The sequence below is a fragment of the Leptodactylus fuscus genome, chromosome 7, assembly GCF_031893055.1.
Source record: "Leptodactylus fuscus isolate aLepFus1 chromosome 7, aLepFus1.hap2, whole genome shotgun sequence".
NCBI lineage: Eukaryota > Metazoa > Chordata > Amphibia > Anura > Leptodactylidae > Leptodactylus > Leptodactylus fuscus.
The window spans coordinates 75266617-75290484 of record NC_134271.1 but is presented as its reverse complement, the minus strand read 5'-3'; the positions used below and the strand labels follow the sequence as shown (position 1 = coordinate 75290484).

Below are 23868 nucleotides of genomic sequence, written 5' to 3'. Positions count from 1 at the left end.
TTGTGAAATGTGGATGGGACCCCCCTGTGCAGAGAATCCCGGGGTCTTGCTCATCTCCACAGTGTTTCCCACAGGATCCAGGAAATGCAGTTTGTGACTCCTGTGCCTGGCGGCCTCTCTCTCCCCTGCTCCTCAGTGCAGGAATCCAGCAGGCAGACTGTACTAACATTATCTCCTGCTGTAAATCAAGCCGCAGGCGCCAGCAACTTCACAGCTCTCTCCCTGACTTAACCCCTGCAGTGGCAGTAACTTCCACCCTCCTATACAGACAGCATTCCTCACAGCAGAGACCCTGGAGTCACTAGCACATATACAGTGGAAAAAGATTCTGCAAATATGCACAATGTGATTCCAGCAGGATGGGCCATGAGCCATGTACTTCAGCAGGATGAATGGGCCAAGGCCAAAAGCCTGCAGGGTTAAGCAGCCTGCGCCAAACAAAGGACCATTGTCTGTAAAGGTGGTGATCAAGTTGTCACATCAAGGAGCTCTGTCTGAGGAGGGTGAGAATTTGTGGTGTATCCTGCCTGGTGGGGACTTATGGAGCACAGGCCAGGGGTGATTCTGGGTACAGTGACAGACATTCAATAACTGGGGACATTGTCACCAACTGCATAATTACAAGGCGATAGCCATAACTAACTATGCACGGCTGGTCTTTGTAAGCAGGCCTGCACCTGTGTCCCCTGGATGTGATATAAATTATGGCTGGGGAGCAAAAGCATCATAAGTACAAGTGTAGGGAGCTACTCTCCCAGTAGGGTATAGGAAATGTTGATGAGCCACAAGAATGTAAAGTCAACAGCGTATAAGTTGCAGGGAGTAGGTCAGGTCCAAAATGCCTCCCAAATCAATAACAGTGCAGTGTAGAGACCTTTTAATAGAAGCAGAGACATACCTTAACACCACAATCCAAAGAGCCAATGTAGAGATAATCATCTTTTTATGCATACGCACATGAGCCTGAAAGTGTGCTGGGGGTGTGGCCTAATTGGCTAGACGAGCATACAAACATCAGCAATTGCTATTGCTCTCCATTAGACTCACTTCCCCTTTAAGACATGACTGATCTTTTCAGCCTCTGTCTGCATCACAACTGTCTGTAGGCAAATATGCTAAATTAAGCACCACCCCCAGTGCACTTTCAGGCTGATTTGCATATCCTTAAAAAGATGACCATATCTGTATTACTTCATCAGATTGTGGCCACATAGGTTTGGTTCGAGTTCTATTAAAAGCCCCTATACAGCATTATTATTGGTTTGGGATGCATTTTGGACCCAAGAGACTACCTTTAATGAAGTTCTGTGTCTGTCCCTCTAGTCTGACGTTATGGCCTTTCAGTTCTACATTTCCCAGCACACGATAAATGTTGGGGCCACAAGTGAGATGTCAAATCCAGGTGGTCTTCACATAGACAGAGGGGAAACAGCTGGCATGCTCCTGCGAAGATCTCATAATGCACCAAACCGCATACAAAACAAAACGATATTCCAAATTCAGGAGCAGCACCCACCCCTCATGTAGAAACAAGACTGGCAGACAAGGAACGAGGAGCCATCTCTGCAATTAAGGCCTTTTCTGCAGTACAGTGATAATTACCTAATTATACTATTAATGACAGTGCAACCTGCTTAGGAGCAGAGGAAGAAAAGGAAGATAAAGAGAGAGACTTTCCTCCACATCTCGCTGCCAGCTGCCTTTCACAGATGTCAGCCTTCTTTTATGTGCGGGAGGCGAGAAATTTATTGTATGGCTCCAGATTTGGCGCAGAGCCATCCAGAGCAGTTTGCTGTTGGCGTGTGACACCATGTGACCTTTCACCTCTGCCGTGCTGCCACCGTAACTGCGCCCAGAGGCTGCCGGGACGCGTTCAGCACCATTTTCTCAAGAAGTAAACTGATGTCCCACAATTAGCAGAAAATAACCAAGATGATTCTGTGAGGATCAAGAAGAAAATGTGGCGAGTGACTTTCAATTTCAGATATTCATTCCGAGATCTCGCTCAATATCTCAATCCGCCTGTCTGACCAGTTCATTTTTGTTACTGGCGTCCTCCCCCTCACTACAATAGGAGGAGCCCAGACAAAACTCTTAAAGCTGACACATGCTGCAGGGGTTGAGAGCCTGTCCTGACTTTATACTTCTCACAGCTGAGGTGAATTCCTCAGTTCCAATGTATTCAGTCAAGATGATCCTCTCTGATGTAAATAAAGCAGAAGCACAAATGTATTGATGTAGAGAACATGTATCAGTGTTTGGTTGCTTTACAAGACAAGCCCTTTAAGGTGATCTTTGTGGATGCACTTGCTCTATTTTATGTAATGGATAAGACTCTGGTGCTCGGTTTCTTTAGTACACTGCACCATTTCTCTGCCACCCCCTTCCTCCACTATCTTAGTAGTCTGTTGCCACCATTAGCTATTAATGTGCGGTTTCATTCAGGTCATTAGAAGCCATATACATTTGTATACAGATTGGCACCCCTAGTGGCTACAACAGGCAACTGAAATTCATATCATGGAAGGGCTGCAGAAGAGTGAGAATACATAATGAAGTCTATGGAAATTAATTCTACTCGCTTATACTTCAGGTATAGATGCATCTTAGCAGTAGGCATCCAGTGCACCTTATTAACCCCTTATTACACATCAATAAATATTGACGGATGACAGTCGCTAAATTGTGTCACCCTTTTCTGCATCCAGATAAACACGGACTGGGTGAGGACATGACTGACCAGAGGGTGAAGCTCAGAAATCCCAAGACGTAATCCTGAAACCCCCAATAGTAGTCAACAAGGAGAATCATCTTCCACCTTTCTTTGTACCTCTCACTGGATTAAAAAAGCTTACAGTTAACCCACGGATGTTGGGCCTTTACAGCATCATCCGTTTTTATTTTTGCACCGACTTCTGTATTCACAGGTAAGCGTATATGCTAGACATTCTCCGAACTAAAAGATGTTTCATACAAACCCCCTTACTGATCTAATAATGCTACTTACAGCTCAGGGTTTGCTGATATATTCTAGACAGTCTGTACTCCAGCCTGATACACTGTAACAAAGCATCAGCACAAGTGAGAGACTTCTGCGGTGTTCAGCTGACACAGGATTGTCTAGACTGTGGCCAGTGGACATGAGCAGAGTTCTGTGTGTCTACATATTGTGCAGATATCCCATATCTCTCACTTATGGCATTACACACCACACTGTACGTGTTCACTCACACAGGGAGGTGACTGCACCCACACTACCCTTTATCCTAAATGACGTCCAACCCTCTGCTTCTCCTGCTGGATGGCAGCCAGAGATGTGGGGGAAGCTGCCTGTCACAACACAGAGAGAAAACAAAAACAGATTTGTCATCGTTCCCTGATGGGCTGAGAGATGGACGACAAAGGCCTATTCACCTGAGCAGTAATAATATCACATTTTCTACAGAACATATGCTTTCTGGAACTTCACAATCTCAACTCCAGTGTCATAATCTCTGGGCTGTTTTCAAGACCTGTGCTTGCCATCAGTGAATGTGTCATATGACAAGTTACCGGATCGGCCTTTCATACTTATATACATGTCTGTGCTACAAAATGTCAGCCGAAGGCTACTGCGGGTTAGTAATGTGCGCCAGGCAGCAATGTAACTTGTAACTCCTGGACCCCTATAAAATGTCATGGGGGCCCTACTTACCTGTGCCATGTACAATACTGGTATTGTCTCAGGTTTTAGAGAGGCCTTTGAACCCCGTGAGGAACCAGTCCCCAACTGCTATCTCTGCACCCCCGAGAACTACAACCCTGGTTACAGGAGTCTCTATGGAACCCTAACAGCAACCACAGGAAAAAAAAAAACATGCAATAGTCTCCATCACCAGGTGAAAAAGAAAAGAAACATCGCTTTAGAGACAGCGCATGTTTATAAATATTCACCACTTACAGCAGCGGCACACGCTTATATAATGCCCCCCAACAGTGTAAGCTGTAAATGACAAGGTCACCTGCCCCCCGCCTGCGCTGTCCCCTCCTTTCAGGGCTTCACAGTTAATCCATAAATCAGATGAGAATATTACTTTCCTGACTCCTGGGGACAGAGCCTCCTTATGCAATTTGCGCTGCACAGAGCTGCTGAAATGCCAAATAATATTAGCATGGTAAAACCGGGAAGCGATTCCCTTGACACGCTGCTCTGGTCAGACAGGGATTAGCATGTTAAATATAAAGTGGAGCTTTAGAGAGAGACAGAGAGCCACGTGTGAACGGCCTGTGACTACACAATCCACAGATACTGTCCGCAGTACAGGGCTATTAAGGCAGGAAAAGGGGCACATATTGTTTGCCTACCTATTCAGTGTTCAGATTCTACCCTTTATATCAGGAACTTTCTTACATATTACAATTTTAACATACCATTCAAGTTTATAATAATGTATGTGGTGTGTCTAAAAAATGTTATGATGTAACTTGCTCAACCTGTTTGTGATCCAGACTATTTTTTGGCTTCAATTTCTGAGAGCGGATGAAGTCGATAACTACTACCTGCTGACCATATTAGTAGTGGTTGTCATGAGGTTAGTTACGTGTAGAGACATGCTGGACTAAATGCAGGTTTGGATATCAGATAGGTATCACATAGTAGAAGGCAGCAGGATGAGAGGAAGTAGCTAACTTCTCCTCTTATTTGGATTTCATAGCTGCCTGAACAGAAATGTCATATTAGAGCAGCAATGTAATGTGCTTTGTAGTGACACTGATAAATCATGATGACAAATCGGCTTCATTACATATTATTATTTCTAATCAGCATAAAATAAATCCCGACAATTTATCATCTGTAAATGGCTCCTCTGTTGTTTGTCAATCATCATCTCATAGACAGTGGTGTGGGCTGTAGGTACAGGCAGTTCCTGGCTTTACCTCTGCATCGATCAGTTATCTGCGTATAGTGTGTACTAAGCGCCCTGGTTATTGGTACCTAGTGGAATGTAACGTAAAGGAGGTAAACCCTCTTTACACTGCAAGATGAGACAAACATAGGTTCAGTACCCTACAACCAACTGACTGTGAAGGCATACACTATGGGGACTAAAAATTATGGAAAAATATTGTTTTATCATATGGACCTAATTTCCTAAGGTCTAAAGCCCCCAAAACACAACATTTTCTGTAGACTGTATGAAACGGTTACAAATGTTGCAATTATTATTACAAATATGATGTTCAATTCCTAAAATAATTGAAACATAATAATGGACAATTCATCAGATCTGAAGAAGATCTTGCATGTCTATGACAAGCGCAATGCAGAGACAGATTATAGCTCAACAGGTCTCTGTTCATATCTTTCCACTGATGTTCCTGCAAAGCCCTGAAGGCTTGTGGGTGCTAAAAGCCCTGGCACTTCTGTCATATCACTGGCACTGGATTAGCTTCAGACCTTCTCAATAGTCCCAAATTCCGTTGTCTTGGAAACGGTGTCAACCGCTGCCTGCTTTTCCCAGTGAACAGAAAAAAGGGCTTTGGGAAAGGGGGGGGGGATAGAGGATAAAGGATAGAGAATAGGATGTGTGAGTGTGGGGGGGTGTTCACTAGACTAATTACTACAGAGATAGCAGAAGATACAGTGCGACAAACCATTAACACATGGTCCCTAAGCTGCTGAGATATTTAGGATCAGGGGCGAAAGAGAAGGGGGGTGAGAAGGTCTTGCAGGAGGATTATTATAAGGATTTATATCTATTCGGCCTCACAGTGTGGCACCGTTTAATGTACCAATAACCACAAATATTGTACATTTAACCCTTGCACTTTTATTCCCATTTGTTGAAGTGCTAGGAAAAGAAAAACGCCTCAAAAGACATACAGGCTTTCTCTTGGCCATAGAGTAATCTTATAAAGATGAAGGAAAGAAAATATGGAGAATGTATGAAGGGTCATATAATCAGGGAACCTGAAATGCAAACGTTAGGATCCGATAAACAGTGACCTGTCCCTGTAACAAGCTGAAAGCCGCGCAGAAATCTCTCTGCGATGTCTCCAGGTGACATTGTATCCACAAGACCAGGAACCTTTACCACATTACTGCGATACACGAAGCAAATATTTGTGTTATTACTTCGTATACTCCTCTCGCAGCTGCCAAGGCGGCCCGCATAATACAAATCTGCTACTTCTTCAATAACTAAGAAAAAAATCTTGTCTTTTTCTGCTTCTTCATGGATCCTTTCCCAAAATCCAAGCAACGGAGAGCAGCTGAAACATTCATAGATCTGTGACTGGCTGTTTGCAGCCGCATAGGTAACAGGAATCCTATATCAGTCTATATTCGCTGGCACAATTATAAGAGCGTTCTTATATAACATCCGCCCACCATAGTTATTAAGTATCTGGCCACCATTATTCCCCCACGTCCTGACAACTGCAATGTGACACATTAAAGAATGATCTGACTTTGAGCGCTTTGGTGTCTTTTCTTTTTACAGTTTTATTGCACTTTATGAGCCATATTCCATGGTTGATATTTAGGAGTGCGATTGTGTCACTGTCACCACCAGTATGTCTGTGCATACTAACAAGATTGTGCTTGTCCAACGTCCTACCCGGAGAGTGATTTTTAACATGTCTTTTTAAATAACACTTAGGGGAAAAATGATCAGTGTAGCTTAGGCCTAATGGTGCCAGAGAATGACAGCAAAGGTTAAGAGAAAAGGAAAGAACCTCTTAGGTAGCGAAGGCAGCAAATGTGTCCTGAGATATGGCAGGACGAAATATTTATGTAGAGCAGTGTCAGAGGAATATAGGACAGGGTAAAGGGGGCCCACGTGGGCGACTATTACCCACCCGCTTTTTTTCACAGGTCCCCAACTAGGCTGAGATCCTTTAAATAACACATCAGAAGAAGCACAAACAAGACGCGTCTCTGCCTCCCTCCCCTGCACTGATCCGGCTGTCTAAATGACACAAAATGATAGAGAATGAGATGCAATCTAAGCAGCGGGCTATCCATTCTGACTATTGAAAGGGGGGAGATCAGACCTTGGGGAGTCGGTGAGGAAAAAAGACTTGAGGAAAAAAACATGGCACTTTGATACACAGCAGATCACAGCCTCTCATTACTGCCTCCCTTTGCTCTTTTCGAGCCTTTCAAGAAACAGCCTCACTCCTTTGAAAACGGCCCCAGGTAGCTGTAAAAAGCTATCCCGAGAGGCCTGCCTGGGAGGTGGCGTTTCTAAAGGCTGCTGCGCAATTTTTTTTGTCCCTGGGTGGCTGAGAGCTTGTACGCAGCACGATCTCACAGCTACTGATAACGCGTCGCTATTAAATAATACCCATAATCACCCAGCTGATGGCAAAGTGAGGAGATGATGGAAAAACTGTGTTAACTCCTTGAGGGCAACTCCAAAGTTGAACTTTGCCTTGACGTCTACATCTTTTTTTTACTTCGGCTGAAGGTGATGAGTTTTATGGCAAATATATAAAGTAACAGATGAGTAGGATGAGGTCGGGTTATATGTCTGGAGGCTTTTACCTCTCATCATTAAGGACAGCTCGTCCTCACCCGAATACAAGATAAATAATGGGGACGATAAGCGTTTATGATCAGCGTGGTCGTGGTAAGAGGCGGATTGTTTCCAAATGATTACAATCTGATTCATCACTTGGAAAATGTATCAGCCGGAAGAATATTTTTCACTGCAGATGGTTGTTGTCAATGGTGATCGGGACAATAACTACATACCATGTGGTCAATACAACCCCTAGATTGAAGACATTTAATGGTACCAAAAAAGGGAAATCTATGTATTACTCTAAAAAAACTAGAATAATCTGAAGGCATAAATAAAATCTAAATCTACTGTCAAAAGAAAAGTCTAAGCCAATGAAGGGCCTATTGCCAGTTGCTGTTCTCTATGTGGCGATCTGCAGTTCAAGGTAATGGGAGTGTAACCTACCTTCCTTGTAGTATGATCATTTCAGAAGAATTTGCTATAGGCCTCTGCTATTGCAGCTGTAAGTACTAAAAAACCCTGAACAACCACAATATGCACAATGTTTTGCTCCAACACAAGCAGAATATAACACCCCATACAATCTAGATAACTCACAATTTGTGAGGTACTGAAATAATTATAAGAGATATACCATGTATCCAAAGGTGGAGATTCAAGACATAAGAAGGGTCTTGTCAGCGTACAGGAGAGTTACTAAGCCTACTGGAGGTAAATCACACCTTGATTCTGGACTCAATAACATGACTACATGTCCAGTAACACGGGATCAGGAACTGACTCTGACGGGCGTTTCTTCTGGTCACATCTAAGGATCTACAACAGGGGTAGGGAACGTACGGCTCTCCAGCTACAAACTAAAACTACAACTCCCAGCAGGCATACTGGTTCTGCTGTTCTGGGAACTCCCATGGAAGTGAATGGAGCATGCTGGGAGTTGTAGTTTCACAGCAGCTGGAGAGCCAAAGGTTCCCTACCTCTGATCTACAAGATAGCTCTGTAGGTAAACATTAGAGATTGTGGGGTATTAACCGTAGAGAACAGGAGTGACCCTGTTTTCTTGGCTGGCTGAGCACGCAGACACACGCACACACACATACACACGCACACACACATACATACACACACACACACACACACAGTTTTCCTGGCTGCTCTGTCTGAACATCACTCAGCAAACACCTACTCATTTGTAACAACCATCTCAGTGGGAGAGGTGGGGCAGCGCACAAAGCCGTAACCACTGCCACTATCTATAAAATGAGGGCGTGACACCTGCACCAGTAATGAGAACAAATACATTTCACATAGTGCTATATTCTGCTTGGCAAAAACCAAATCTATATACACGATGTTGACTTCAGAAGGGCCCCCTGCATTCTCCTTCTATATTTAAAGATGTTGACAACCCATTATTATTAGATAGTCCCCTGGTGATAACCCAGTGGAGACCCCCATTGCACAATTGGCTGTTATTCACAACTCTGGCCCAGACATTTGGCTCTGAATTTGGGACACTCCACCATGAACTAAAGAAGCCCTAGAAGGTCGTTCAGACAGTCCATAACTTCTGCTGTCTAAGGATCCAACCTGTAACCTATCTGATTCATTGTTCATCCTGGAAGCTTCATCAGTCTCTCATGTTCTAGCGAAATTTACTAGACAGTCAAGGTTGTTGGTAGAGAGGCAATAATAGTTTCCGTTTAATGTGGGACAATTTTGTTTTTGCTGCCACAAAAGTCAGTGAATATCATAGTGTTTTGCATTTTTAACATGATGTTCCTCAACATTCGAGAACTATTTCTACCATATAACAAAACACATGGTAGAATTTTTGCTTTAGTGCAGGAGTTTTGGCTAATGTTCCGGTAGGGAGAGATGAAATCCCCAAATCAGGGAATGGGTGGAAAAGAGACACAAACAAGAAAACCTCCTTCCTCCAAGACCGTGATAACTCCATTAACCCATCCCATGACCTAAGGCGAAACTCTAGATATACTGTCTGCTGTCATGGTCTGCCATGCAGCCTAGGACAAGAAGATCTGTATAAAACATTAAAGTGCTAGGGCAAGGAGTTTATGGCACACAGCAGACTATATAGACACGCGTCCTCCATCACCCGCTGCTCGCTCTGCTCCAGTTTTCCAATTGACATAATCTGAGTTGAATTAACTGACGGACGTTCAAAACATCTCTGACATAAATTGGTTAATTCGGACCAGCCTGATTCAATTAGCAGAGAAAATAGGAGCAAATATACAGTATGAAGTATCCCTCCTAGACATGAGCGCTCAGTACGGACCTGTGGTTATCCTACGCCATGCGCAGAGGAAGGGCGTCTATAGTGTGGGAGGGGCTTATAGTGGCCCCGCAGGCTTAGAAATGTGACTCTCTTTCACAACAGGGGATATTTCACATTTTCAAGCTGCTGAGATATCCTGCTCTAACCCTCTATAGTCCGTCCATAACTTTCATCCTGTGGCTTCTGAATTACAGGACAACACTGTATTCAGAGGGAGATTCTCACACAACCATTTCCATTTTAGGTAGTGGAAAGCGCAAGAAAAGGCAGAACCCACAATCTTGAGAGTTGGGACAGTAAATGCAGAGAACTTGTACAAAGAGATAACAATGATCCAAACCAGGAGATAAAACAGGATGAAATAGCACAAGTTCATGACTCCTACAGCGATCTCAACCATAACACCACATGCGAAAAGATATATACCGAGCAGGAAATAACCTACAGATTGTCTGTAATAATTTAGTCAACAAATACTAAAAGGTCCAACACCATAACCTTGCCTTATAGACTGTGCAAAACTATACGATGACCCTGCCTTGTAGACTGTGCAGTCTTACATCATGTCCCTGTATGGTAGACTATACAATCACTATGATCCCGCATAGTAGACTGTGCAGTGCACCATAACCCTGAATTGTACACTGTGCAATCTTATACTATGCCATACATTGTATATTATACAAACCTAGCTACAGACCCTGCATTGTAGACTGTATGAGCCTGCAAATCCATTCTTTTTTAATCCTCAAATGTTTACTGTGTACTGTATAGGGTGCAATTCCAAATAACGTTAAACATCAAGTTTAGTTCATTTCCCCTTTAACTTAGTGTTAGCAGTATTGAGACTGTATCTGGCTTTAATGGAGAAGGAACAGTGTGACTTCCTATCATCTATCAAATATTTGGAGGAGTTTCCCTACACAAATGTGCAAGAAACAAACTTTAACCCTTGTGTTTAAGTTTGGCGCCTATAGCTAGTGACATTCACACGGTACAGTTTATGAAGAGTTACTCAAGGTAATGCCGTGTACATTATGAGATATACACATTAGGATTACTACCTGACTATAATCTGCACACAATATCTGATAAATCATGTTTTGTAGAAAAAAAGAATATGCCTCCCTTTACATTTATATCTGATAAAAGATGCGGCCATCAGGTAACAAGGGACTAAATTAAGAATTACCAACCTCCAGTAAGCGGAATAAGAAATCACATCATAAACTTGCAAGAAGTCATCTCAGTGCCACAGTCCCTGAGTGACACCGCACTGTCGCAAACTTTTATCAGATTCCCTGAGGACAAACTCCTAAATGTGAACTTCAGCAAAGAAATCGGCAATGAAATTATAACGCAAGCAAGCGATCCAACAAGGTCTATATATTATAGTAGCGGGGCATGTCCATATCACAAAATGCCCAGGATAATGTGTAACCTTCACATTTATGAATCTGCAGATTTTGTCTTGTTGCACGCAAGCCAACAAGGAAGGGGTGTAATGATCTAGAGCAAACCACCATGTCTGTGTGTAACAGACATTTCCGGAATAAGCAGCCCTTAATAGATGAAGAGTGCATGCAGGCCACAAAACCACCAAACACAAAACTGAAAATGTTATCTGAAGACAGAGGAGTTGACACATACAATGTATGATCAGCTTCAATTCTCTATTCACTGACCAGTGAGCTGCCAAAAGGAGATAGCACTGACCCACAGAGCTGACACTTTAATATTGTTCCTGTGGAGACACTGCAATTCTTGCATTAGTAGTGACCCCAGAAAGGACCAGCCTCATAGAACCCACATACAGTAGACATTTCTCATGAATCACCGTTGTCTTACAAGTAACAACAAGAGGTATCTAGCAAGTCCTCCTCACCCTAAACACTCCTTCAATGACACAACCTCGCCACAAACTGAACTGGGATGCTTCAGCTAGTCCTGTGCACCTCAGACACCCCTGTTATCACCAATAAGTAATAGAATCTATATGTACCCCAAGAAGAGATTGGGGAGCTGTCATGCGGTTTTAACTGAACACACATTTTGGATTATTATTACACCAGATGTAGCTGTCATATGGCACAGGAATACATGCAGCCTGCTGCCTGCAGAGAAGAATGCGCTTTTCAGTAGCTGAAGAGTAGTGAGAGGGTTAAGGCGGAGGAGGTCAGTCCCTGTAGCCTGTTAACAAGCGACCCCAAGCCACAGCAGTAAATGTGTCAACAGCGCTGCCAAGGGGTTAAGCACATGTCACAAACCTCCCTGGCAGGATTGGCAACTTCTCAGTGCATTAAAGCAGAAGGCAAATGTGAATAAATAAAACAGGAGGCAGACTCCCCTATCCACAGAGGCAGCCGGATCCACCGGCGGAGGGCACTCAGTCGTGAAAACATGGACGTAACATCACACCACTGCAACTCGCCAATTCACCGGAGCTTCACTAAGTGCCCCTAAATAAAACAAGGATCCACACTTAGCAGCAGACAAAGCGAGGGCATGCAACCCTGGGAGCAAGAATTGCCTGCCTCTGTCCTACAATACAGAAGAAGCGAATCTCTTCTGCTAGACCCAAAAGAGTCTCAGACAAGGGTGCCATGGCACTACAGGAGGAGGGGGATCAGACCCTACACTGAAGTATTACACTACTGATGCCAGGAAACAGTAAGGATAGCACTCTAGTTGGATTTAGTATCAGCTGCCTTTACTATGCGCTGAATAAGGGTAGGGGATCATTACCCCCTTAACTGAAAAATGCCAGGAAACACTATTTTAGCTGGACAAAACATTGTGAACCCTACCAATTCCACAGAATGTCAAACACAATACCCACGATTTACATGAGACAGATAGGTTATTACACCCACATACACATATTATTACACAATGACGACAGGAAGAACCAGGAGATGACACTGTAGCTGAACTAAGGGCTGCATAACTCTACTAACCCCGGAGAGCGCCCAACAACTGTGCTGTGTACTATAGGAGTTGGCGGACCATCACCTCCACCTATGTGTCACAGCAATGATGTCAGGCAACAGGGTGGATGGCTGGGGCAAGCAGTGTAACCCCTTACTATACCCAGAGTGGGCTACAGTGTCATACACTACAGAAGGCAGATCATCATCTAACAGCTTTATATTATTACAGCACTAATGCCAGGAAGCTTCAGGGCTGACACTCCAACTGGAGTACACACTGCATGACCCCAGAGAGTACCAACAACTGTGCCAAGCACTACAGGAGGTGGGAGAACATGGCAGTACGGAAAGAGTCCTTACCTGGCAAGTAGTAGAGCGGAGGTTTTAATCCAAACATGATTAACACTGAAGTTTCAGAAATGCCTAAAATAATAAATTAGTGTCCCATCATGTGCGGAGGCTTCACATGGACAGGCTGGGGCTCACTCCTCACTACAGCAGCTCTTCTTCCGTGTTTGCAGCTTCCCAGCCCAGAAATGCAAATAATTACATGAAAAAAAAGAGCGAGAGACAGAGAGAGGAAGAAAATCGTGGGGAGGGACAGAGGGAGTGCTGAGCTGCTCTCTGAAGAATCAGTAATCTTCCTCCCAGACAGCCCAGCAGCCCCTGGCTCTTCATTCAGTCATTTCAATGTCAAGGGCGAGGGTCAGTGCAAGTCACTGCTGGGGCAGGGAGCTCAGGATGAGCCAGGGCTCAGGATCAGGAGGTGGCGACACTCAGAGGCGTCTTGTTGCCAGGGAGAATGCATCTATTGTTTTTCCTTTCTTTGCCTTCTGGGATTGGGGGTGGTGGTAGATAATAAAATGGTAAGAAACAAGAAAATATCTACAGAATAATTGTGACACCGCAATCCTGGGGAGAAGCTGCAGCTTTCACAGCGGAACAGGATAGCGATCCCTTCTCTCCAAGCCTGGTCACTGAATGAAGGAAGATAGGGGAAGAAAGAGAGAAGACATCAGCTCCCCCCAGGCTACAATAATAGAGGGTTGGAATAAGAGCAGAGGAGGAGGAGGAGGGAGGGGGAGAGAGTGCCCCCCACCACCACCCACATCAATTTCCATGCAATAATCATTATTGGCAGCTTAGTGTTCTGGCGGGAGGTCCGTGTGAATAAAAAACAGGGAGTCAGCACCCCGCAATCTAGACTGGCAAATAGTGGGGCGTAGAGGTGACTGCAAACACATATTGAGAATGAAAATTGTTGGTTCTATGATGCCAAAAACTGTATCAAAGGAAGTGAGAATTTGTGAATTAAACTGAATACATATTATCTACTCAAAGTTATTAACTGCTCCCACTTATCAAAGGATAGAGGGGGGGAATAGGAAGGCGCACTGGTTGTGTATTTAGGCGGTGTTTCCAAATAACATTCATCCAACACAATCATTATGACATTTATGGTATTAAAAGTGAAAGGTTTACAATGTATCAACCAGATTTTCTATTCTTCTTTATTCACCATCAGTATGCACAAATTGTCATGTGACTGTTCACAAATCCTTCTGCTAGAATGACACTAGCATTCGTCTTTCTGCTGTTTGGGGCCCGAAGGACAGAGAGCCCATTTGGTAAAAAAAAAGTGGTTACCTGTGGACACTTGCGATCTCATAGATTAGAATGCCCCATAGAATTTCAGTATAAAACCAGCCTATTTTAGATGGAATTTGCAGCAGAGTCTCCTACAGAGACTTCAACGCAGATGTGAGCCTGGTCTAAGAAGATAAATGTGCAGAAAGCTTCTCCAGTCATCTATGGATCACTGTATATTGGACTTGGGGGGGGGGGGGGGGGATTTATCACTGGACTTGCAAAACTTTTTAGTGCAGTCTGTGTTATTTTACTCTGCAATATTGTTATTATCAATTTGCTTTGTTTTTTTACCCCCTTATATTTGGAAGATTCATCAGTTTTAGGTTTTGGCAGTATGAATGGGGCAACAAAGCAGAGAGGTGCCCGCTACATTTATGAAACACAGTTTTTGTTTAGGGCTAAGGACACATGCAGCCAAACAAAGCTAGAACTAACACTGCTTTAAAAAAAACAAAAAAACACACACCCAATGGAGAAAGACTCAGAAAAAAATCCTTGTGTTTTTAACAGTTTTTCTGCTGTGTTTTGCATTTTTACCTTCCCTCATATAAGTCTATGGGGGGGGGGGGGAGAGAGATGAAGTCTTGCTTACCTCACTGGGGCTTGCAGCTATGAGTAGAACATTTCTACTATTCCATTAGCATACAGGTAAAATGCAGACTTACCCTTTGTTCACATCTGCGTTGGTATTCCGTCCGGGGAAGTCCGCATGGGGACCCCCGAACGGAATACTGAACACAACTGCAAGTACTGAGCAGTAAAAGCACACGGACCCATAGATTATAATGGGGTCCATGTGCTTGCCACGAGCTGCCTGCATGAATCATGCAGACAGGAAAGTAGACTGAACTACTTTCCTGTCTGCATGATCCCGGCGGAGATCTGGCGGCAAGCACACGGACCCCATTATAGTCTATGGGGTCTGTCACAAATGGCAAACAATGACCATCCATTTGCAAAGCCATTAATGGTCCAAAAAACAGATCTGTATCTGCCCATTTCTTTGGCTACTAACCTACTCAAATAATATTAAAATTATAAATACTATTAAAATAAACCCAGTCTTAAAAACACAGTGGCATGCGTGATATGACAAATTGATCAGTGTGTGACATTTTGATAACTTCCTACACATGATAAATTCCTCCTTTTGTGCATCAATTCTTCACCATTATCAAGATCTCTACTTTCTGGCAGTGAAACATCCAGACCCGGGTTGTTACAAGGTATTAGTGTAGTCCAGGGTCACTCAGCTGGTTGGCCATAGTCCTGGTCACCAGCTGTCTAGACCCATGCCTCTTTGCTGCTGCATAATGACACAAACTGGCTGGGAGTAAAGCTGATCTCTCAGCCGCTGTCCCACTTATGTACTGCGACTACAGCAGCAGGGATCGGCATTCGTCCCAGCTGCCTGAACAGAAGTAGTCTAAGTATGGCTATGCATCTAAATAGGCAGCAGGGGCAACTGCTGATCCCCGCTCCCACTACCGTAATATATCAGTGTCAAAGGGACAGCGGTTGGGAGATCAGGTAGAGAGTCTCCTCCGGGCTCGACCACCATACTGTGTCAGCGGCTTTACACTATGAGGGGGGCACAAAGGGGGCATGATACTATAAGGGTTTGAAGGGGCATTATACTGTGTGAGGGCACCAACAGGACATTATACTATATGGAGGCCACTAAATGGCTATTACTCAGTGATGTTGACGGGGGGGCGCAATATACTGTGTGGGAAGGACTAAAGAGTTGTTATACTGTGTGGGGCCTTTTAATGGGACATTAAACCATGTGAGGACATCAATAGGGCATTACACTGTATGGGGGACATTATAATGGAATAGGTATACTAAGGGGGCATTATACAGTGTGGAGGCACTAAGGAGGCTTTATCGCTTTGTTATACAGAAGATTTCACTTCACTGTATCGGTCACAGGGGACATAGACAGGACTGGACCGGGTTAGAGGTATGTTTCATATGTTCAGCTACTATTATTGACGTTCACCTCATGCTCGAGCCTGGTCAGTGGACCTTTACTAAAAGTAATATCCATGGTCTATTCAATCCTCTGTGAGCTAAACATTCCAGCACTAAAGAACTCTTTCCTGTCTGACTGTAGGACAGGTGAATACAATCTATTGTTCCCAATTAGTCAGTCATTTCAGGCTGGGCAGAGGCTGACTGTAAGAGAGGTAACTGTAATCTGCTGGATTTTGTCCCCATTTCAGGCTGGCTGTAGGATAGGTGAATACAATCTATTGATCCCGGTTATCAGTCATTTCAGGCTGGGAAAAGGCTGACTGTAGGAGACGTAACTGTAATCTGCTGCTTTTAGCCCCCATTTCAGGCTGGCCGTAGGATAGGTGAATACAATCTATTGATCCCAGTTATCAGTCATTTCAGGCTGGGGAGAGGCTGACTGTAGTGCTCTTCTAAAGGAGGACTGAGAGGAAGTCTAGAAAGCCTCCCCACCCCCCATGATCACTACTTTGTAACATACTGTGGATGGGGATAAACTAAAGCTAAGTTTTAGACAATTTCAAAAACGTCAACAGTATTGAAAAATGCAGCAGATTTTCTTGTGTCACGCAGCAGTAAAAAATCTGGTTCATTTAACAAATAATTGAGTGTCCTTCGCCGGTTTAGACATGGTCTAGGATTTGGAGTTACAAAAGTTACATTCACTTCAGATGTATTTTACGAACTGGCGAGAGGGTTGCATTTCTCTATTAATATAGGCGCAAAGCTTTAGTTTATGTTTCAGGTTTTAATTCTGGTGGCAAAGGTTAGTTTGTTCCCTCCAAAGACATTTATATCCTCATGTAACATATCAGCCATTCATCTTGTTATGCTCTGGACATTGATGTAAGTACCTGTACATACTGTATACTGTGTATTCCATGCCTTACTTCTGAGGTTATATGCTCTTTATAATTCACACTGTAGCATGGGTCACTAGCAGTGCCCATGTCTTATTGTTTCCCGTGAACAGCCGCTCGACCTGCGCCGCAGCTGAGACACGCACAGCTCCGTAAGTCAATATTGACTTCTATCCAGAACACGTCGCTTCTATTCTACATGCGAGACATTGTTGACATTAGAAAGGACGTTGAGCAGAAGACGTCTTGGCTTTGACTGGCACTTGGCCCCGTATATACCTGTGAGTGGTGACCCCCGGTGAATACTCACAACCTCAGGCGGCAGGAGGAACATGTGTCGCCCCCGTGTGTGTGTGCTGAGGGTTTAGCGAGGAGCACAATGTAATATGGAGTAATATCAGAGGCTTCCAGCTGCCGGATTATGAGCTTTACAAGAGGAAGAGACAGCAAAATTAACCGCTTCCTATCACAGCACACCACGCAGTAACACCACGGCAGCTAGGAAATATTAACCCAATGTGTGGCCAATTCCGTCCACATCCCCTGCTTGTAGCTATCACTATTAACTATTTCCTGCCCATGTTATCTCGCTGCAGCATCTGACTTCAGTTGGTTTTCCACCTCCTCATCTAGGCAATACCGTATGGGGCTTCCTGTGAGGCGGGATGGCAATTTTAACCCTTTTTTCCTATCGTACTGTAACTGAATGCTAAAGAAAACTAAAATAATGGAGGAGAGGAATTCAAGGAAGGAAACTCTAGTAACTACAAAACTTGTTTTTAAGGATGAAGCCCTAAGTGGCGCAAACGCAGGTTTTATTGTTGCAGATTTTGCTGCGTTTTTTTTTTTTTTTTTTTTTTTTGAGCCAATCGAAGAATGGATACAAAAGGGATAGGAGCTATATAGGAAACTCCTATACTGCTACGGGCTCGTTCACATCTGCGTTCTCTTCTCCGTACTGCAGGTTTCCGTTTCCTGCATAAAACAGAGCAGGATACGGAAACCTGCAGGATTCTCTCTCACCCATTCATTTGAATGGGTGAGAAAGCTGTCCGGCCGTGAGCGGCGGTGAGTGTTTTATGCTCTCCGCCACGAAACCGGGTTTTATAATCCGGACAGAGTCGGAAATGCAGTACTCTGTGTCCGGATTAAAAAAAAAACGGTTTCGCGGCGGAGAACATAAAACGCTCACCGCCGCTCATGGCCGGACCCGGTCTGTGCTTTCCGTCTTCTGGCATGCAGAAGACGGAAACCACAGAACGGAGACCCTGAACGCAGGTGTGAACCTAGCGTATCTTCTGCTTAATACACTCCTGGTTTTGGATTAAAAAAAAACGCAGAAAAATCTGCAACAAAAAAAAAAAAAAACAAGGTGGAACCTTAGGCTTTTTCACTACGGATGCATTTTTCTTTCTGTAACTATGCTGAATCTGCAGCAAAATTAAGCTATTTTACCAAAAATGTAAAAAAAAAAAAAAAAAAAAAAAAACAACACCCCAAAACAAAAACTAAAAGAAAACCATACTGTGAAAATGCAGGCAAGGCATAAAATGATAATTGCTAGCAACATGACTGGAAAAGGCAATCGCTAATGATTCTCATTATGTCGATTTCAGTCCTGATAAGGCTGGGTTTACACAGCCCTTTTTTTTCCTGAAGAACTGCATGCGGTGCTTACTTGCAGTAATGAGTAGTACATGTTACTATACATCTCACTTGTATGACAATGGGCATTAGGCGGCATACACAAGACCATGTGCGTGTCGCCAGCTGTGATTGAATGCCATGGGCAGTACACTGATATCATCTGTGTGCTGCCCATGCTTCCATGGCCCCATTTTCGGGACCTGTCCTGAGTTTTGCTCACAGGCCCCATACACGGGAGCATGAAATTACACGGTAATGTGTATGGTGCCATAAAAATGAATGAGTCCGTGTGCTAGTCGTGAAAAACATGGCTATCATACTGAGTGTGCACACGGGCGTGTGAATGAGGCCTTAAGCTGAAAACATCTGGTGTACTGGCTGTTGACATAGAGGTGACATGAATAGTAACGTGCTACGAATAGCAAATTAAAAACTGCGTGTAGCTCTTCAGCAAAAAAGTGCTGTGCAAATCCAGTCTAAGGGTGCATTCAGACTACGTAACGCCGGGCGTGTATGAGAGCCGTACACGCCGGCATTACGGCAGACTGCCGAACACTTCCCATTCACTTCAATGGGAGCGCTCGTAACAGCGGCGTTTACGAGCGCTCCCATTGAAGTGAATGGGAAGTGTTCGGCAGTCTGCCGTAATGCCGGCGTGTACGGCTCTCATACACGCCCGGCGTTACGTAGTCTGAATGCACCCTAAGTGAAGAGCTGCAGGCAGTGTACAAATGTAGTAGAATAATACGTTACTATACATCTTACCTGTAGGATAATGGCCAGTACACCAGAGGTTTACAGTTTAATTGCTGTTAACATACAGGTGCGATGTATAGTAACATGTATTACTCATTACTGCAAATAAAAAACACCCACAGTTATTAAGGCAAAAAAAAGTGCAATTCTAATCCAGCCTCGGTCTATATTTGCAAATATTCACACTACAGCTACAACATGTGAATACAGAAAGGACTGGTTTACACCGGCGTATTCAGTCCATGAAATACGGACCATACATCAACAGAGTCATCTATAATGCTGCGCCTTACAACCTCACCACGGGATTACTGTAATAATGTAATCATGCTGTCAGTATGGGACAATAGTCTAACAATGAAGCAGTATCGCTCTGCATTATATCTGTAGGTTCCCCATACTGTGTACAGTCTGGCAAATACAGCTAACATATGGTTTGTATTTCACAGACTGTGACACAGACTTAATGGAAATGTATGATTTTGGGCATAATCAAATTCTGGAGATATTTACTAAGCAAATGTATTATATGCCCATTTGTAACAAGGTGTAAATAAAAGAAATGATAATGTGGCACATTTATTATTCATTTCTGGTGCAGATTAATGGTGTGCATATTCTGCTCAAATCATAAAATATTATAGAAATCATCACAATCTTACAAATGGGTGGCAGTGCTAAGGATGATGACAGGACACAAATTATAGTAATGTAGCAGCCTGTAGTCTGCAAAAAAAAAAAAAAAAACACCACTTAAAGTCTTCTGTCTCATCACTTTTGTGCCATTAAGGCTAAAGCCCCACATTGCGGAAACGCAGTTTTTTTTGTTGCAGATTTGTTTTGTTTTTTGAGCCAAAGCCAGGAGAGGATTGAGCAGAAGGGAGAAGCGTAAGAACTTCCTATATATTTCTCATTCCCTTTGTAGACACTCTTGGCTTTAGCTCAAAAGAAAACAACAAAAAAAGGTGTATTTCCACAAAGTGGGGTCTCAGCCTAAAGTAAATTTACAAGTGGTCAAAATTATTCACCTTGTGTATAGAGGCCTAGGTAGACGTGTCTTCTTGGTTAGACTACAACCTGCCCTGTGTAGTCTGATCCTGCAGTCATGCTACTCTGCCCGTGCAGCCTAATCCTCCTTTCATGGGTTACTACACCTGATCTACCTCCTCTGTTGTCTATACGTTCTTGATCATCTGCAGACAGTATAGGAGAACACAACCTGTAACCATGGAGAGACATGGGTAGTCAGAGAGGCTGTAGACAAAAATCAGAAGGTTAAGATCATTTGCAAAGCTTTTTTAAGGTGTAAATGGCTGTAAAAGTACACCTATAAGTAGTGAAGTAACCCTCATGATGTGATATGTGCTGTACTCCCACAGCCTCTCCCACCATGCAATAGAGTAAACAGATTGGCGCTGCGCCTCCCTCGGCCTCCGCGTTCTGGCCGGGACCGGTCTATAATTGCAGGTTTATTGCCTGTATGGCTGCTGCATAATGACATGTTTGCAAATTAATTTTTACAGCGGCTGCCATTATCAGATACAGTAGAGGAGGTCTGACCGTTAATTACCGCGGTTGTACATTTAATCCTGGGGAATTAGGGAGGCCTGGAAAAAGAATGCCAGGAAGAAACAGATGTGAGAGGAAGGCAAAAGCTTCACCAAGGGTTAACTCCCCTCATCACCCCAAAAAGTGGCTCACAAGTCACCATGAAAACCCTCATCACATGCTCAGTCACCTCAGACCCCTACAGGTTATCAATGAGAAAGTTTTGCTTTCTCATTGAGCGGAAAGGTAAGAAGGAATCTTATAATGCCAGAAAATAGCACCAAACATTTGGTAAATAAACGGTGCACATGGCATGGGATATGCGGTGCAGATCAATACTCAGCATGCTGATCATTTTTCTCTTCTACTTTTCTTGGGGTAAGGGGCGTCAATGAGCACTGATTCACAGCAGCATTGAGAACGAGATTAGAGGAGTATGCTTTTTATTTTTTTGTTATGTAATGAGCTTCGACCGTGCACCGAAAGTCTGCTCTATGTGTATGTATAGCAGAGGCTGCTGTTCTGATGACTCGTCTATGATGTGCATACACATAGAGCAGACAGTGCACAGACACTCCCGATGCACGGTCGAAGATCATTAGCATATGAATAAAAATGGACTTATTCAAAATCTACTGAGGTAATTTACATACTAAAGGTAGGTGTGGAATAGCCTTTCTAAAGGCTATGCAAGGATGTGCTTATCTAAAAATGACATTTCCCAGTGATAGAGCCCCTTTAATGTATTTACTAAGGCAAATTATATTGTACGGGGCTACTAAGGAGGCATTATACTGTGTAAGGCCTACTAAGGGGAATTATAATTTGTCCGGGTCAGGTATGTCTAAGTGGTGGTACAGGAGGGCCACACTTGTGTAACTTTTGCACTGGACCAATCTATGTGTTAAAATAGCCCTGGAGCCAACCCATTATCAGCAGATTAGAACTGGTGGTGAGCAGGACCACAGCCCCATGTCCAGCAAAACCTGTTCAGCACTGCCAAATCGTCCTGTTATATAAACAGCAGGTGACTCTGGGACTCTGCCAAATGTTTCCTTCCAGCCACAAAAACACAGCAGAGCTCAGCGTCTACGCAGCAAGGGGAAGTCAAGAACAAGTGATACAGTCAATGGACTAACTATAGAACATGAGCCATTTAAGATGATCTAAAATTTTTAGGTTTAGTCATAAAACAAGAGAAGAAATCACATTAACACGTCATGAGATTGTGAACTTTCCTATCCTATGTATACAGCCTGCAGTGTAAAGAATAGAGGATTCCAAACCAGTTATAACACCTAAAGCTGCAGAGTATGGTCATAAATGTAGCAGGATTACAGAACGATTCTAGGGTATTAGCTGTATTAATCGGACAGGTAACAATCTTCACCAGGAAACGCTTTGACCTTTCTTTCCTTTATACCTGAGGTTTCCCCCATGGCAGCAGCTGTTGCTGCCCGCCATCTCTGGGTAATGATTCGCCTACCTGTTCTGATTGACTGTGGCAGGCAGGCATACCCTCCCGACCGCTCTCATTCCCTCTTCCCGTAATGACCGCATTAGCCTCCCTCTCCCCTCTCTTCTCCCACTAATGAATCAAGCAGCAATTTTCCATTTTTAATGAAAGCTCAGAGGCGAGCAGCGGAATCACGTACTGAGCAGTTAAGAGGCTGATCTGTCCTCAGCAGTGCAAGGATCCGACAGGCACAGGTTTTGGGGATCATTCTCTAGAGATGCACGCTCTTACAGGCTGCAAGGACAAAAGATTATAAATTATAAGCAACAAAAGCACCAATGGGAAAAAGATGGTCAGGAAAACGACTGCACCTACATTTAAAGGGAAGGGTCTTGAGTAGAGGGAGAAACCTGTAGAATTACTTTAATTTCTCATGTAGAAAACAAAAGACATCTATGGTGCAAATACATTGATAATGAACCGATTTACCGCTATCTTCAGTGTATTGCGTCCATCTATATACATAATCCAACAACATGTGCCACATCCTGTATGAACATAACACAGATCGCTAGAATCATCTCAGCCAGTGCAAACAATGCCACAACACCTGTTTGTTAAACAAATATGTCACATGTGAGTAAATAAGACACTTCAACAAATCTGCATCTAGGAAGAGACAATGCACTGAAACTAGAGACAGCGCCAGACTGCTCTGTAGTGAATGGATAGGCTGCATTCTCAGTGATGTCACTGCTGCTCTCTAGGGAATATATAGACTGCATTCTCAGTGATGTCACTGTTGCTCTCTAGGAAATATATAGGCTGCATCCTCAGTGATGTCACTGTTGCTCTCTAGGGAATATATAGGCTGCATCCTCAGTGATGTCACTGTTGCTCTCTAGGGAATATATAGGCTGCATCCTCAGTGAAGTCACTGCTGCGCTCTAGGGAATATATAGGCTGCATTCTCAGTGATGTCACTGCTATTCTCTAGGGAATATATAGGCTGCATACTCAGTAATGTCAGTGCTACTCTTTAGTAAATGGATAGGCTGCGTTCTAAGTGATGTCATTGGCCCTCAATAGTGAGTGGGTAGGTGATTTTTTAGTTACTAGTGTGATGTCTAGAGAATGGATAAGCTGCACTCAGTGAGGTCATCGGTGCACATTAGAGAGTGAATAGACTCAT

The 23868-nt window shown here is 43.6% G+C and overlaps 1 protein-coding gene across 6 annotated transcripts in view; it reads right to left on the bottom strand.

Moving 5' to 3' along the window:
- The window catches only part of GSE1 (Gse1 coiled-coil protein), a 303643-nt gene that overhangs the window by 70345 nt on the left and 209430 nt on the right, over positions 1 to 23868 (bottom strand). The window contains exon 1 of one of the 6 annotated variants that reach the window (XM_075282147.1): positions 13101 to 13726. The exons of the other annotated variants lie outside the window; for them this stretch is intronic. Within the exon in view, the coding sequence (XP_075138248.1) occupies positions 13101 to 13137 (37 nt within the window). The 5' untranslated portion in view covers positions 13138 to 13726. Of the gene's footprint in view, positions 1 to 13100; positions 13727 to 23868 lie in introns of those variants that run through there. 6 annotated transcript variants of the gene reach the window in all.